The sequence below is a fragment of the Cololabis saira genome, chromosome 14 (assembly GCF_033807715.1).
Source record: "Cololabis saira isolate AMF1-May2022 chromosome 14, fColSai1.1, whole genome shotgun sequence".
NCBI classification, from domain to species: domain Eukaryota; kingdom Metazoa; phylum Chordata; class Actinopteri; order Beloniformes; family Belonidae; genus Cololabis; species Cololabis saira.
This window is the reverse complement of record NC_084600.1, coordinates 19140469-19153466: the sequence shown is the minus strand read 5'-3', so window position 1 is coordinate 19153466 and position 12998 is coordinate 19140469. Positions and strand designations below refer to the sequence as shown.

General features: G+C 39.5%; 1 protein-coding gene across 1 annotated transcript in view; it reads left to right on the top strand.

The window, feature by feature from the left end:
- The window catches only part of gabrb4 (gamma-aminobutyric acid type A receptor subunit beta4), a 90826-nt gene that overhangs the window by 64775 nt on the left and 13053 nt on the right, over nucleotides 1-12998 (top strand). The window contains exon 5 of the mRNA XM_061740046.1: nucleotides 7704-7786. Coding sequence (XP_061596030.1) covers nucleotides 7704-7786 — 83 coding nt within the window. The remainder of the gene's footprint in view (nucleotides 1-7703; nucleotides 7787-12998) is intronic.

The following is a 12998-nucleotide window of genomic DNA, read 5'->3' as shown; positions in this document are numbered from 1 at the left end:
TTACACTGCACCATCTGATCTGAATAAACATTTCCAGCTGCTCCGCTCAGCGCACGCAGGTTCCTCAGGAACCAGAGCCATAACAAGCAAGGTGGCATAGCTGCACACGTGCATTTGCATCTCCACTACATTTACATGAAACAGAAATCTAAGATGCTTGTGACTGACGTTTACACCAATTTGTTCACAGAAAAACCTAAAAGCAAACAATAAAACCCCAAAAGTTACGTATTAATTAATTCACATAGACAGAACCATTCTGGAGCGATGGTGACAGATGGCATCAACCCCTTGGATCTGTCCTGCAGACCATTTTTCAGTAGTATACTGTAATTAGAGGGAGCACATAATCTACATCCAGTGGTGATTCCAGGACCTTCGCAAGGCTCCTGCAAGCATGTAATTAAACCACTTTGTTGCAATCTGTGACTTTGCCCGAGGGGCTGTGTGGACATTGTTTTTCCAGAACAAAAGGCGTTTAACAATAGATGTTTATATCCTCAGTTCACTTCATTCCACCGACGTGGTGCTCAAGTGTGACTGCTGGAGGTTTTCTGTTGTATCAAAAGCATTTTAGTACTGGCTGTTTGAATCTGTCCCCGCCGCTGTTGCCGTGCACAGCAGAATGCAAACTGAGCACAATCAAACACAAAGCGCGTGACACTGCTCCTTGTACTGCGCTCTATCACCTCACTGTGAAAATTGCTGCTACTGGGGTTTGACTTTATTTTTAGCCTCGGTTTGTCTTAAGTCTTACTAGCTCGCTGTGATTTTAATGTGAGCCGTGTTGATCAGCTGATTCTATTTTTACAGTCGTCTGAAGTACGCGCTGACAGCGTCTGCACCTCACAACTGCACCCTCATTTTCTTACCCATTGATCTGGCATTGAGTGTTGATCAGAGCTTGCTTTTGTTGTCATGTTACCACTCAGCATGCACCAGCTGTATTAAATATCACAGATTCTTATATTTGAACCAACAAATACAGTCATTACAGCTGATAAGATACAGTAAGTACATATATGGCTAAAATGCAGAACACAAGACCTGATGCAGTTATATGAACTGATTTAGATTATAGTGGAGAATATTCTTATATTGGACATATTTTAATAAAGTGATTGTAATTAAAGGTGGCAGATGGTGCAATGATCAGCACTACAGTATATAGTAAGAAAGCAATGGCTCAGTGCTTCCAAGGTGCAAGCTGCTGGTTAAGTTGCCACCAGAGTTATTATAGTTCACGAAAACGAACAAAATAACGAAAACTAAAATTGAAAAAACAATTTCGTTAACTGAACTAAATAAAAACGAAAATGAAAAGACAAAAACGATAACTAACTGAAACTATATTGTGTGTTTAGAAAACTAACTAAAACGAACTGAAATTGTAGATATAATTTCCTCCGTTTTTGTCCCTGTCAATATAAGCCTCTTGGTAAGATCAATTTATTCCGCTCTGGCCGTTTATCTCCAACTGGCAGCTATGGCACCTTAACGCCTCACGGTCCGTGACGTCAAAACTAAAACTAAAACTAAAACTAATAAAAACTAAACTAAAACTAAGCATTTTTGAAAATATAAAAACTAGTAAAAAAACTAGCAAACCCACACTAAAACGAATTAAAACTAACTGAATTGAAGGGGAAAAAGTCAAAACGAAATAAAACTAAACTAAAATGAAAAATTCAAAACTATTATAACCCTGGTTGCCACTACAGAATGTATAGGGAGAACTGGACAACAGCTGGCACAGCTCTTTGATGTGTCCCAATACGGGCCAACATGGCTCCTGGCTCCTTCAGGTAAGCCAAGCCATAACCCTAGAGGGGTTGCATTTGTGGTGGGACCTTCCTTTTCAATTGTGTTCAATTCAATTTTATTTATATAGCGTCTATTACAATACAAGTTGTATCTAGGCGGTTTCCAGAGCCCTAGAACATGACACCTGACCTGAGCAACTATTATGTAAACAATGGCAGGTAAAAACTCCCCTAGTGGGAGAAAAACCTTAAGCCAAACAGAGGCAAGGAAAGAAACCCTGAGCAGGATCTGGCTCATAAGGGGGGACCCTTCTCCTCCTGCCGAAGAGAGCTCTATTAGGAACATAACGCAATATCAGATTGTGCAAATATCACGGAGCTAGGCCGTTTAGGACTTTATATGCACGTAATCAAATTTTGAATTGGATTCTAAGTTTTATGGGGAGCCAACGGAGGGAGGCTAACTCAGGAGAGACGTGCTCTTGTCAGGATTCCGTTTCAAGAATGTCTGACAGTGTTTTCAAAGAATGGAAGAAGAAACTTGATCTGATCAAAATTCAACACAGGCGTTAATTCTGAAGAATATAAATGAGCTCATGGATCTACACCGACCAGTGCAAAAGATGAAAAACTGGCAAATACAAAGACATTCATAGGTGGAGAGGGTGTGGTTTAGACTTAGTGGTTGGCTGGTCCTGGAGGCGTGTCCCTTCGTCCATTCCGGTCCCACCACGTCACATCTCCTTGGTCTGGGATTTCCTGAAAGAGAAGAAACTACAACCCCCATCCTCCATTTTCTTTCACTTGGTTTCTTGATATAAAAGTATTAAGACATACACTAATAAATGCAAAAAAGGTGGAGAATAAAGAATCAATACACAATTGGAAAATAACCAAAAAAAACAATGTAACATAAGGCGATAAAAGACAATGAACAAGATCAGAGTAAATTTCATCAAGTGTATATTTTGAGTGTGACATGCTTTTCAACACCTGCGGTGTTAAATTGACCACAGTCTATTTCCAACATCATGTATTCAACACTTATCCGTGCTCACCAGTATTAATCCTGAAGTCCATACAGTGTTGGAGTAACTTTGGTCCTGCGTTAAATAATTTATTCTTTTAAAAGTGTTCAAATAACGTGCATATACACCCTTTTCTAACCTTAATTTAAGTCTGGTGATTTTGCTGTGTAAAATTTGGCTCATTGTTTATATAAATTATCAATAAATGCACTGTATGGCTGATGAAAATTCAAGTCCGACAGCAGGGGGGATGTTGGTGCATATGCAGGTTCAAAATTCATATAATATATGGAAAAACTGCTGCCACGGATACCATAAAATGATGTATCTGATAATATTTCCAAAACTTTTGAATTTCTTTGAGTCATTCTGCTGAGAGATTGTCAGGAGGAACGAGGTCTGAGGAACAGAGCAGGAGGTGCAGGAGAAGATTTGGATGATGCAAACAAAGCCATTTTAAACATCACTTACAGTAGTGGGACTCAGTGGAAAGTGCAGAGCAGATTTTTCTCACTTTCCAGCAAAATTAGAGGCTGAATCATCTTTAGCAGACTGACACATCGGTTTGACAGTGCATCGGGTCCTGAGAGCATTGAGGGCATTGTTGAGCTAAGCTCTCACCAGATTGTGCTTTTTCTCTTCCCATTGATGTGACTCTGCTCCCTTGTGTTTCTTTGTCTATTAAAGCCAAGTGCTGTGGTAGTACAACGATCTTCTTTGGTAAGCAAACTACCTTGCAGAGATGGATACAAGAGGAAACTGTGTAGGCGTCAACAGTATTGCTCACATATCTAAAAGCTTCACTGTCTGTAGTGGCGAGCCTCTGGGATCCACCTCCATATTGCTTTACTTGTCGTAATGTGTTGGCACGATGCTTGGTCAGAAATGCTAAGAGCAGTCAGCTAAATAGTTGTATTTCTTTCTTTGTGAAGTGCCCTGAGATATGTGTTATGAATCAATGCTAATGTGAATTTGAATTTAACTGAATTAACATGCCACCCTGAGCTTTGTTTAGTTTATGCATCGCTTTGTATTACTGTGACATTGGTTATAACACACACACACACACACACACACAGACAGAAGATCTTGATATCTCCAGAGGGTGCAGACTGCAAGCTCAGGTCTGAGGCTGCTGATCGTCCCTAATCGGACTGGAAGTTGCTGACCTACACCGGCTGACATTCCCAAATCCCACACTCCGGCCGTGAGCCAGCCCAACGTGTGCCCAGTCAAGAGATGGCTCTCTCCTGACTTGTTAACCCCCACATATAAAGTCAATTTTATTCCGTGTCTGCTTTTTGCCTAGAGGTCAAGAATTCATTAGTGTCCATTACTCAAAGCTGCTGTTGCTGCTGCAGCTACGCGGCTTTTACCGCCACGCCGCGCTGCCGGTCCTGTGATATTGTCTCCGTAGGACAGAAACAGTGTTCTGACAGAATCTTTTCATAGAAAACATGTGACTTTGGTTCATCTAGAGGTCTGGGAAAGCATCTGATAGGCTCCTCCATATTTTAGTTTGCCCCATTTTTCACTTCATGACCTTTGGCACGCCTTCTCTTCCTTTCGGCAAAGCATCTGCGGGGAGAAAAGCTGGGCACATGCCACAGACACTACAGTTTGTTTCATTTTGAATATTTGATGGGCTCTTGTTTTCTCACACACATAAAACGGTCAACAACCAATGTAACACTCTCTACTGAAAAGCTTTGATGAGATATGTTTTTATTTCTATCCAGCTACAGACCGTCAGTCATGCATTAACTAAGAAGTAGGCACTGGGAGGTGGTAGGAGTGTCTGGGCGGTCCAAAGAACATTAGCGTTACTTTTGTAATTAAAAACAATGTTAAAAGCCCCATATTATGCTTTTCCTGACTTTCAAAGGTTCGATATTTAGTTAACTGTAATATACCCACTTTTCAGGCTGTCATTTTAAGAAGTGCATGACTGATGAAGCAGGGAATAAAAGTTTCTTGGGAGCAGGCATACCAGAGTTTTCATATGCTGATTGTTCCCTTAAAGTGCAGATCGAGCCAGCCCAGCGCTGTCGAGGATGGACCCCTGCTCCAGCAGACCCCCTGGACCCGAAGCAGGAGTCAGCAGGTTTAGATGATGGATGGATGGATTTCATCCCTGGGATATTTTGAGACCAAATCAGTAAAATGTCTCTGGTGATCGATCAAAACGTATAAGGGTCAAATTGCATAATATGGGACCTTTAAACCAAACTTTTGTTTTCCCTCAGCTTATAGAACTAGTTGCCATTGCACGCTACCAATAAAGAGATGTACTCAAAATTATACGTGAAATTATGATAATGTCAGCCCAGCTGACCAAGGTTAAGTCATTTTAGGACGCTGTCCGAGATTTATTTGATCGCGTTAATGCTCCGTCACTCTCGTTTTCTCTTCCATCACCACTTGCTTAGGTCTCCTGAAGATCCGTGAACGAATTTCATTGTTGTTGATCCGTGACATAGTGCCATAAAGTGGTGCAAAGTTGTCTCTAGAGGCAACCGGGATGGGAGTCCAAAGTTACTTTAGGGTGTTTTTGCTGATAAGGACTAACCGGAGACCTGGAGACACCTCCTAAAAACATCGAAAAAACTTGTCTATGTAACAGAAGTTCTCTCTAACTGCTTGGTTTTGGGGAGTATTGTAACACGGCTTTAACGTTTGCTTCAATTATTAACTTGAAGTCAACAACTTTAAACTTTGACCAGATTTGTTTTCATTTCTCGCCATTTTGAGCACCAGCAAGTATAGACTAAGAGGGGGTATGGATGTTTTATAAACTAAACACACGTTTTCTCGGGACTTATCCAAGTTATTCTTATATATAACCCTTTCCAAACGAGAGTGGCACCAAGATTTAGAGGTTACAGTGTTGAACCAATATCCCATCCATGCTGGAAGAATCACAGCAACTGCAAATCGACTACCTAATGGCAACTTTCTGTGCTTTTTTCCCCTTTTTTTGGCAAAGAAACATCATTGCCAAGGGACTTTTCCAATTATCTCACCGCACTAGTACTGTGCTGTGAGCCCAGAGAGAAGTTCAGCACACTTGGGTTGAGTAGACACCAATTTGAGCAGCGTTATGCTTTTGCACCAGATTGCACCTTCAACTATTACATTTTTGTCCATCTATTATTGTTTTATTCTTTATATAGCCTTGTGCCATCACAAGGACACAGAAGCCTTACATGGCTGAATCAGCTTCAGAAGAACATATTTTGTTTTCCAATTACCTGCTGACAGAACTCTGTTCACGCCACCGTGACCAATTTACAGAGTCTGTGTTTGAGCAATATATTTCCAGCACAAACAGCTTATTATCAACAATATTACTAATTATATTATTGTACATATGGTTTTGTACATCTGCTTACTGCACCACCATAAAACCATGTTTGATAAAGTACCTAAAATGTGTTGCATTCTTTAAAGGTAAAAGGTGACTTTGTTGTATGTGCTCTCATATACAACACATATGTGAAAAATGCAATGCTTTTTTTTTTTTTAATGCAGAGATGACGAGATGAAAATTAAGATGCGCACAGACCAGCTGGTGTCAACAGCAGAAATGTAGTGACTAACATTTGCCGCACTGGTAGATATCTCAATGCAAAAGACCCTTCTAGGCGCATTTCCACAAGCGGGAGTTCGGGGTAGATTTTTCGAGGCAAGGCCGTTTGTGTGTGTTTCCATTACCAGGAACGTCCCAGTAATGTGGCCTTCAGGAACCTTTAGGGGTCTAAAAAAACGACTCTGTAGTAGGAGAAGGACGTTTTTCAGTCTAGAGGTGAGTGGTCTCTGCTGATTGGGAATTCTAAAAGCAGGAAATTACGTTCAGCCGTCTCATGTGACCACAAATCATCGAAGTGGTTGACCAGAGACATTTTTCTATGAATACATTCGATGCAGTGAGAGTACATGAAAAAAAAAGATGGCTGGACCGACGACTAGGTTCAGGTCCAGCTGTCATATTACACCAATATATCCAATTTATATTATCCAATATAATATCTGGTCGGGGGGTTTACTTTAATCTCAATCACTACGACCAAATGTATGTTTAACAAAAAACAAAGCAAGTAGCATCCGTTGTTTACGTCTTTCTTCTTCCTTTCATTCTTCTGCTGGCTGTTTGTGAACTGCAAAAAAATGTGCATTACTGTAACGTGGTATTTTTTCAGTCAAGGTTTCTTGTGTGGCGCTACACTGTAGTGGAAACACGCCTGCTGAAGGGAGACGGTCGGCACTGTTAGAGGTTCCTGTCCCTGAACTTCTGCTAGTAGAAACGCGCCTTATGTGTGTAATTTGCAGCCAAAGATGTTTCCTGGGCTATTAAATTGTTGACACCGATTCACTTCTGTACATATTTCGAAGCCTATCTGCCATCGCAGTTTCCGTTGGTAACATATACGAACAAAATCTGAGGCTGTGAAGTCTCCAAATCCTGAGAATCATGAACATATCCAGACTCTTCACATAAAACAAAACCTGAATCATGTTTAAGAGTACCGGTATCTGGAAAACGTAGAAATGTAGAAAACATCTTCTTTTAAAAGATCAATGTTTTTCTTTATGCCAACTGTTACTCAGGAACATTTCCCTCAGATTTCATGATCCTTGAAAGGTCAAGCAGGTTTCAAACCCAGTAAACTTCCGTTTTTTGCAAAACTAAAAGCATTAAAGCTTACCCTCAGTCAATGAAATGGTGCAGAGTACCGGTACTCTTTTTTTCAAGAAACAACATCATTACTTTTGAGTACAGTACACAATGATGCTAAAAGCGAGTTCATCGTGAACTGTGGCCTCTCAACCTTTTTGATTATTTGTACCAAACATAATGAATGTAATTGCCTCTTCATCACAAAAGTTTCTGTGTGTCTGCTTTCATCCCCAGAATAACAACTACTGCTGCTTGCATGATGGACTTAAGGAGGTACCCTCTTGATGAACAGAACTGCACCCTGGAGATTGAAAGCTGTAAGTTGTTGATAAGAACACCTCTTGTTGGTTTTTTTTCAGTCTCGGACAAAAGACATCCTATTGACATAAACCCTCAAAGACATAGGCATGATCCCAGAGTTTCATAAGAGGGTAAATTCTGCAGTCTCGGGAGCACTACACCTAGCCCAAGTGATGAAATAAACTTCCATCACTTCCAAGTTCTTATTTACACAATGTGACTTTGGCATTTATTTTATGCAGAAACAACTATGTAAAATATGCTGCAACAATCGAGAAAGGAAAGCTCACGTCACATTCCTGTTTCCACCCTCTTGAAGGGATTCAGGAAGAAGAGTTTGGCTGATTTTGCTCCACAGCTTTGTTATGCCGGTGCTGTTTCGTATGGGCGGTTCGTGCATATCAGTGTGATTGATCTCAAGTGATTTTTCAAAATACAGCTGTTTGCCGCTGGTATTTATGGGTAGAAACCCTGTCCTTTCATTTTCTTCTCGCTTTTCTTCCCAACAAACTGCTCCACATCATAAAAATCTGACAAGTAACGAGCCGCTGTCTCTTTCCCTCTCTCTCTCTGTTGCTCGCTGGCTTGCTGTCAAAGTCACCATAGCAATGGACAGCGTATCCTTTTAATATGGTGACGCCCTTTGGTGAAATGCCATTGCCTGGGGGCAGTGATTACTCGTAAACCCCCCCCAAAATGGTTGACATGCACATCACATGAGCCACTGGTGCGTGATGTGATGTCTTACTATGGCTGACTCTGTCAGCACCCAGTCAGATGAATGAATGACTGACTGAATTATTAGGATTTTTTTGTTTTTTTTTTGTCTTAAAAAGATGTATATATAAACATGTATGTGTAAATACATGAAATTAAAGCCGGATGGCTAATTTCCATATCTACAGTAGTAACAATGGCAGGTTGGTGTCACTCAGACGATGATGGACCAACAACAATAATGCCTCAACCAACTGGATCCTTTCTGTGGTGGCAGCTTCTTATTCTCTATCGCTGCATCTGATTTTACATGTTAGTCTGAAAAATGCTGGTTCCTGTGGATATGTCTTTGATCTCCAGGGACAAACTGCCTCTGGAGACCTTTGGAGAGTCATACAAACCAATAAGAGAAACAAAGGACTTGGGTGCTCAAATTGAGGACACTCCTGTATGAATCATGGCATCAAGCCCACGCCCTCCTTGTTGGATCGGTACACTCTGTACCGGCGGGAAAAACGGAATGGAAAGGACACCGTCCCCATTTCATAAGTTTTGCAAAGTAAATGAGTATGACTGACCAGGCTAAATAACTGAGTTATAATCAGTAACGTCACTCAGCCTTCAAAAGGCCATGCAGCAACATCCCCACATCAAAACGTTTGCCCGTGCTGCATGTTACTGATGCAACCAAGAAGTCGATCACAATAAAGTAACACTAATGGACCCTGTTACAACCAAAAACGTAATAACGGCCAATAACGTAATAACTGCCAATAATGTAATAATTTTGGCCATTTCAAATGTAATAAAGCCAATAGTGTAATAATGTGCCAATAATGTAATAAAACTTTTGAGTCAATAATGTAATAACTTTTTGCCGATAATGTAATAATTTTGTAATAATTTTTTAATGCCAGGCCAATAACGTAATAACCAGCCAATAATGTAATGCCTTATTACATTATCGGCAAAAAGTTATTACGTTATTGGCTCAAAAGTTTTATTACATTATTGGCACATTATTACACTATTGGCCTTATTACATTTGAAATGGCCAAAATTATTACGTTATTGGCAGTTATTACGTTATTGGCCATTATTACGTTTTTGGTTGCAACAGACCCTGTTACAACCAAAAACGTAATAACGGCCAATAACGTAATAACTGCCAATAACGTAATCATTTTGGCCATTTCAAATGTAATAAAGCCAATAGAGTAATAATGTGCCTATAATGTAATAAAACTTTTGAGCCAATAACGTAATAACTTTTTGCCGATAATGTAATAAGGCATTACATTATTGGCTGGTTATTACGTTATTGGCCTGGCATTAAAAAAAACCTTTCAAAATGTAATAACTGGTGCCGATAATGTAATAACACATAAATATGACAGCAGCAGCTAGAGATATGTCTCTCTCTCTCTTTCATAATTGTGTGGTCTTTCCCCTCTTTAGCCAAATAGATATTCATAGATGTTCTTGTCTAAACAGGCAATTTTTCATGTGTACCATCATGCATATACCATAAAATTCGTTGACGGTGTTGAGGTGTCAAATTAATTCACCATATATTTTCCTGGACTTGCATTATTATTTATTTCCAATCCCAAAATCTGAACTGCAGTGTACAATACACAGGATAGAACATGAACAATCAAAATAAATTAAAACTGTTCCTTCTCAAATGAAAAGTAGCTTTCACTCATATTCACAAAATATGGAGCAATACAAACATCTACACAGCTACTTTATCATTACTGTAAAAAAACAAAAAAACAACAACAACAACTTTGAAACGTCACTTTAGCCAACATGGGGCCTGTAAGCTCAATGTGTTGATGTAGTTTTTAATTTTCAAACATGAAAAACAAAGTTAGACATATGAACCCTGCAGAGCATTAATTTTAGATCTCCAACAGCTGGTTTCAGTAGTGATCTATTTGTTGACTGGTTAACTCTCTTCTTCTTCTTGTTTTTATTATTGTTTATTTCCAATCAAAAAATCTGAACTGCAATATATAATATACATACAGCAAAAACATGAAAAAAATAAATAAAAACTGTTCCTCCTTGTTACAACCAAAAACGTAATAACGGCCAATAACGTAATAACTGCCAATAATGTAATACAACTTACATTATTGGCACATTATTACACTATTGGCTTTATTACATTTGAAATGGCCAAAATTATTACATTATTGGCAGTTATTACGTTATTGGCCGTTATTACGTTTTTGGTTGTAACAGACCCTAATGTAATGAAATTGTTTCTAATTCAAATAAGCAAAATTCCAGAAAAATATGTTTTTTTGAAATTCTGAAATTAAATCATAAAAAATAAATTTTAATTATGATAACTGAGAAATCAAGAAAGTGGACACATTTTTTCATGTGGATCCATTACTGTCCAGGTAAAAAAGCGTGGGCTCTTCCGTTAGAAACTGCCCGACTATGTTCACTGACTACTCCATGAATTAAAGCTGAATTATGCCTGCTCAAAACACCAGATATTTTGCGTTTTTGTTCAAAATAAAAGTGCAGGGCATTGCCCTCGGGCGATGGAGTAAACAATGAAATATGAGTGGGCTATGAATTAAAAAGCTGCAAGAATAGCTGCGGTTTATGCTCATGGAAGGCTACACACCCGTGACCAGTGCACCTTAACCATCAGTTTGATGGATTAGGCAGGTAGTTGTTTCAATTTCATGGACAATGTCACATTTCCTTACCCTATAACCTCGGAGAGAGATTTAATGGTAATGAACCCTGGTCTCCTAGTAAGTTTAATGCCATCCAGGTCAGGACATGGGGTAGTTGGATGTGAAATGTGGTAACATTTCCCAGACTGAGAGATGGCTCTGGGGTGAATGTATGCAAGCCGATGGACATAAATCTGCTCCTGTGGTCACTTCCAATTGTACTGCCAGTTGAGAATGTGTGGGCACGTCATTGCACATGACACATGTTAATGAATATTCATGCTGCTAGTTATGCATGCAGCGATATCGATTCTTGGGAGTGAAGCATGCATTTGTGAGCCGACGGATTTAAGATTTGCGTCTTAAACAGCCATGTTCTTGGAGATTTTTTTTATACCTTCTTCTTTGCTGTCACATACACCTCAAAACCTTTCTTTTTTACTTTGTGACAACAATGGAACCTTTACCTGCAAAATACAAAATAATCAAATATGTGTGTTTTATTTAAAGAATTATTTGATCAAATCTAGCAGTGGAATAAAGTTGTGCCAGAGAATGAAGGAATTAATTTGTCCAAGTCTGTTGTGAAATGCTGAGCTGCATCTTTACTTTTGTCTCTTAGGCCGTGTTAGCATGAAATGTTGTGTTTGGTACACTGACTGGGTTATACCTGAGTGGTGTATTATAATTTACACTTCTGCCGAGGTTAAAGGAGGGCAAGGAAACTTTTTCAGCTCAGAGGGTCCCTCTATAGGCGTGGAGGTTAAATCACTTTTACAAGGCTGTCTAAGATCTGATTTTGTTTGGTTTATCTTCTCTCTCTCTCTCTCTCTCTCTCTCTCTCTCTCTCTCTCTCTCTCTCTCTCTCTCTCTCTCTCTCTCTCTCTCTCTCTCTCTCTCTCTCTCTTTCATTTTCTCTTCTTTAATCACTTTCTTGAGTCAGTCATCTCTGCTGAGATGCACACTGTGGCTCGAGTTTCACCAGTGTTGATGTGTGACTTAGTGGCGTACAGGATGGACCTCTGGAGCAAAAGTCCAAATTTATTTTGGCCTGTTTTTGTTTTTAGCAGAGACAGGAGACTTTTACAGCTGAACTCCTTAAAAGAGTAGGAAAAAGCTGATAAAGTACAAAACCTTTAAGCCAGTGTTTGTTTCTATACCAAGAGGTGAAGTTGCCTTTAATGAACGGTTTCATCAACTGTACAGCTGTAAATGTACATGTCCTTCTGCTTAAATGATAGTGTGGATAGGATCCCTACAGAGAAGTTTTTTCTAACTTTGTATATGTACAAAAGCTTGATAAAAAACACTATTTGTATACATATCTTTGTACAAATCAACTGCCTACTGTATGTTGCACAAGCTATTCCAGTGGACGCAAAAGGAGGAAAGTTTGTGGCTTCTGCTTCTAACTGTTGCCTGTTTTATCATAAATATCTAAGTGTTGCTCCAGGTCTTTTAGCAGGGACCATGAACTACCCTCTTTTTTGTGGGGTTACGGCCCGGATACACACTATCACTTAAGTGAAGTGACATTTCTGAGTCCTGTCAGTCGCTTAAGAGGGAGTGGTAGCCTGGTTAGTACAGAGGTGGGCTTGGGCCTGGAGATCCCAGGTTCAATTCCCCTGGAGGGAAACACTTAGGGCCCCTGAGCAAGGCCCTTAACCCACTGATTAATCTTGGTGTGTTTCGTGAAATATATGCTGACAAATGAAAGACTATTAAAATACTTACTTTAAAGGCAGTCAGTACAAAACTTTGCACTCCTTATCATCAAACAATAGACCTAGGTTTGTTTTAACTCTTA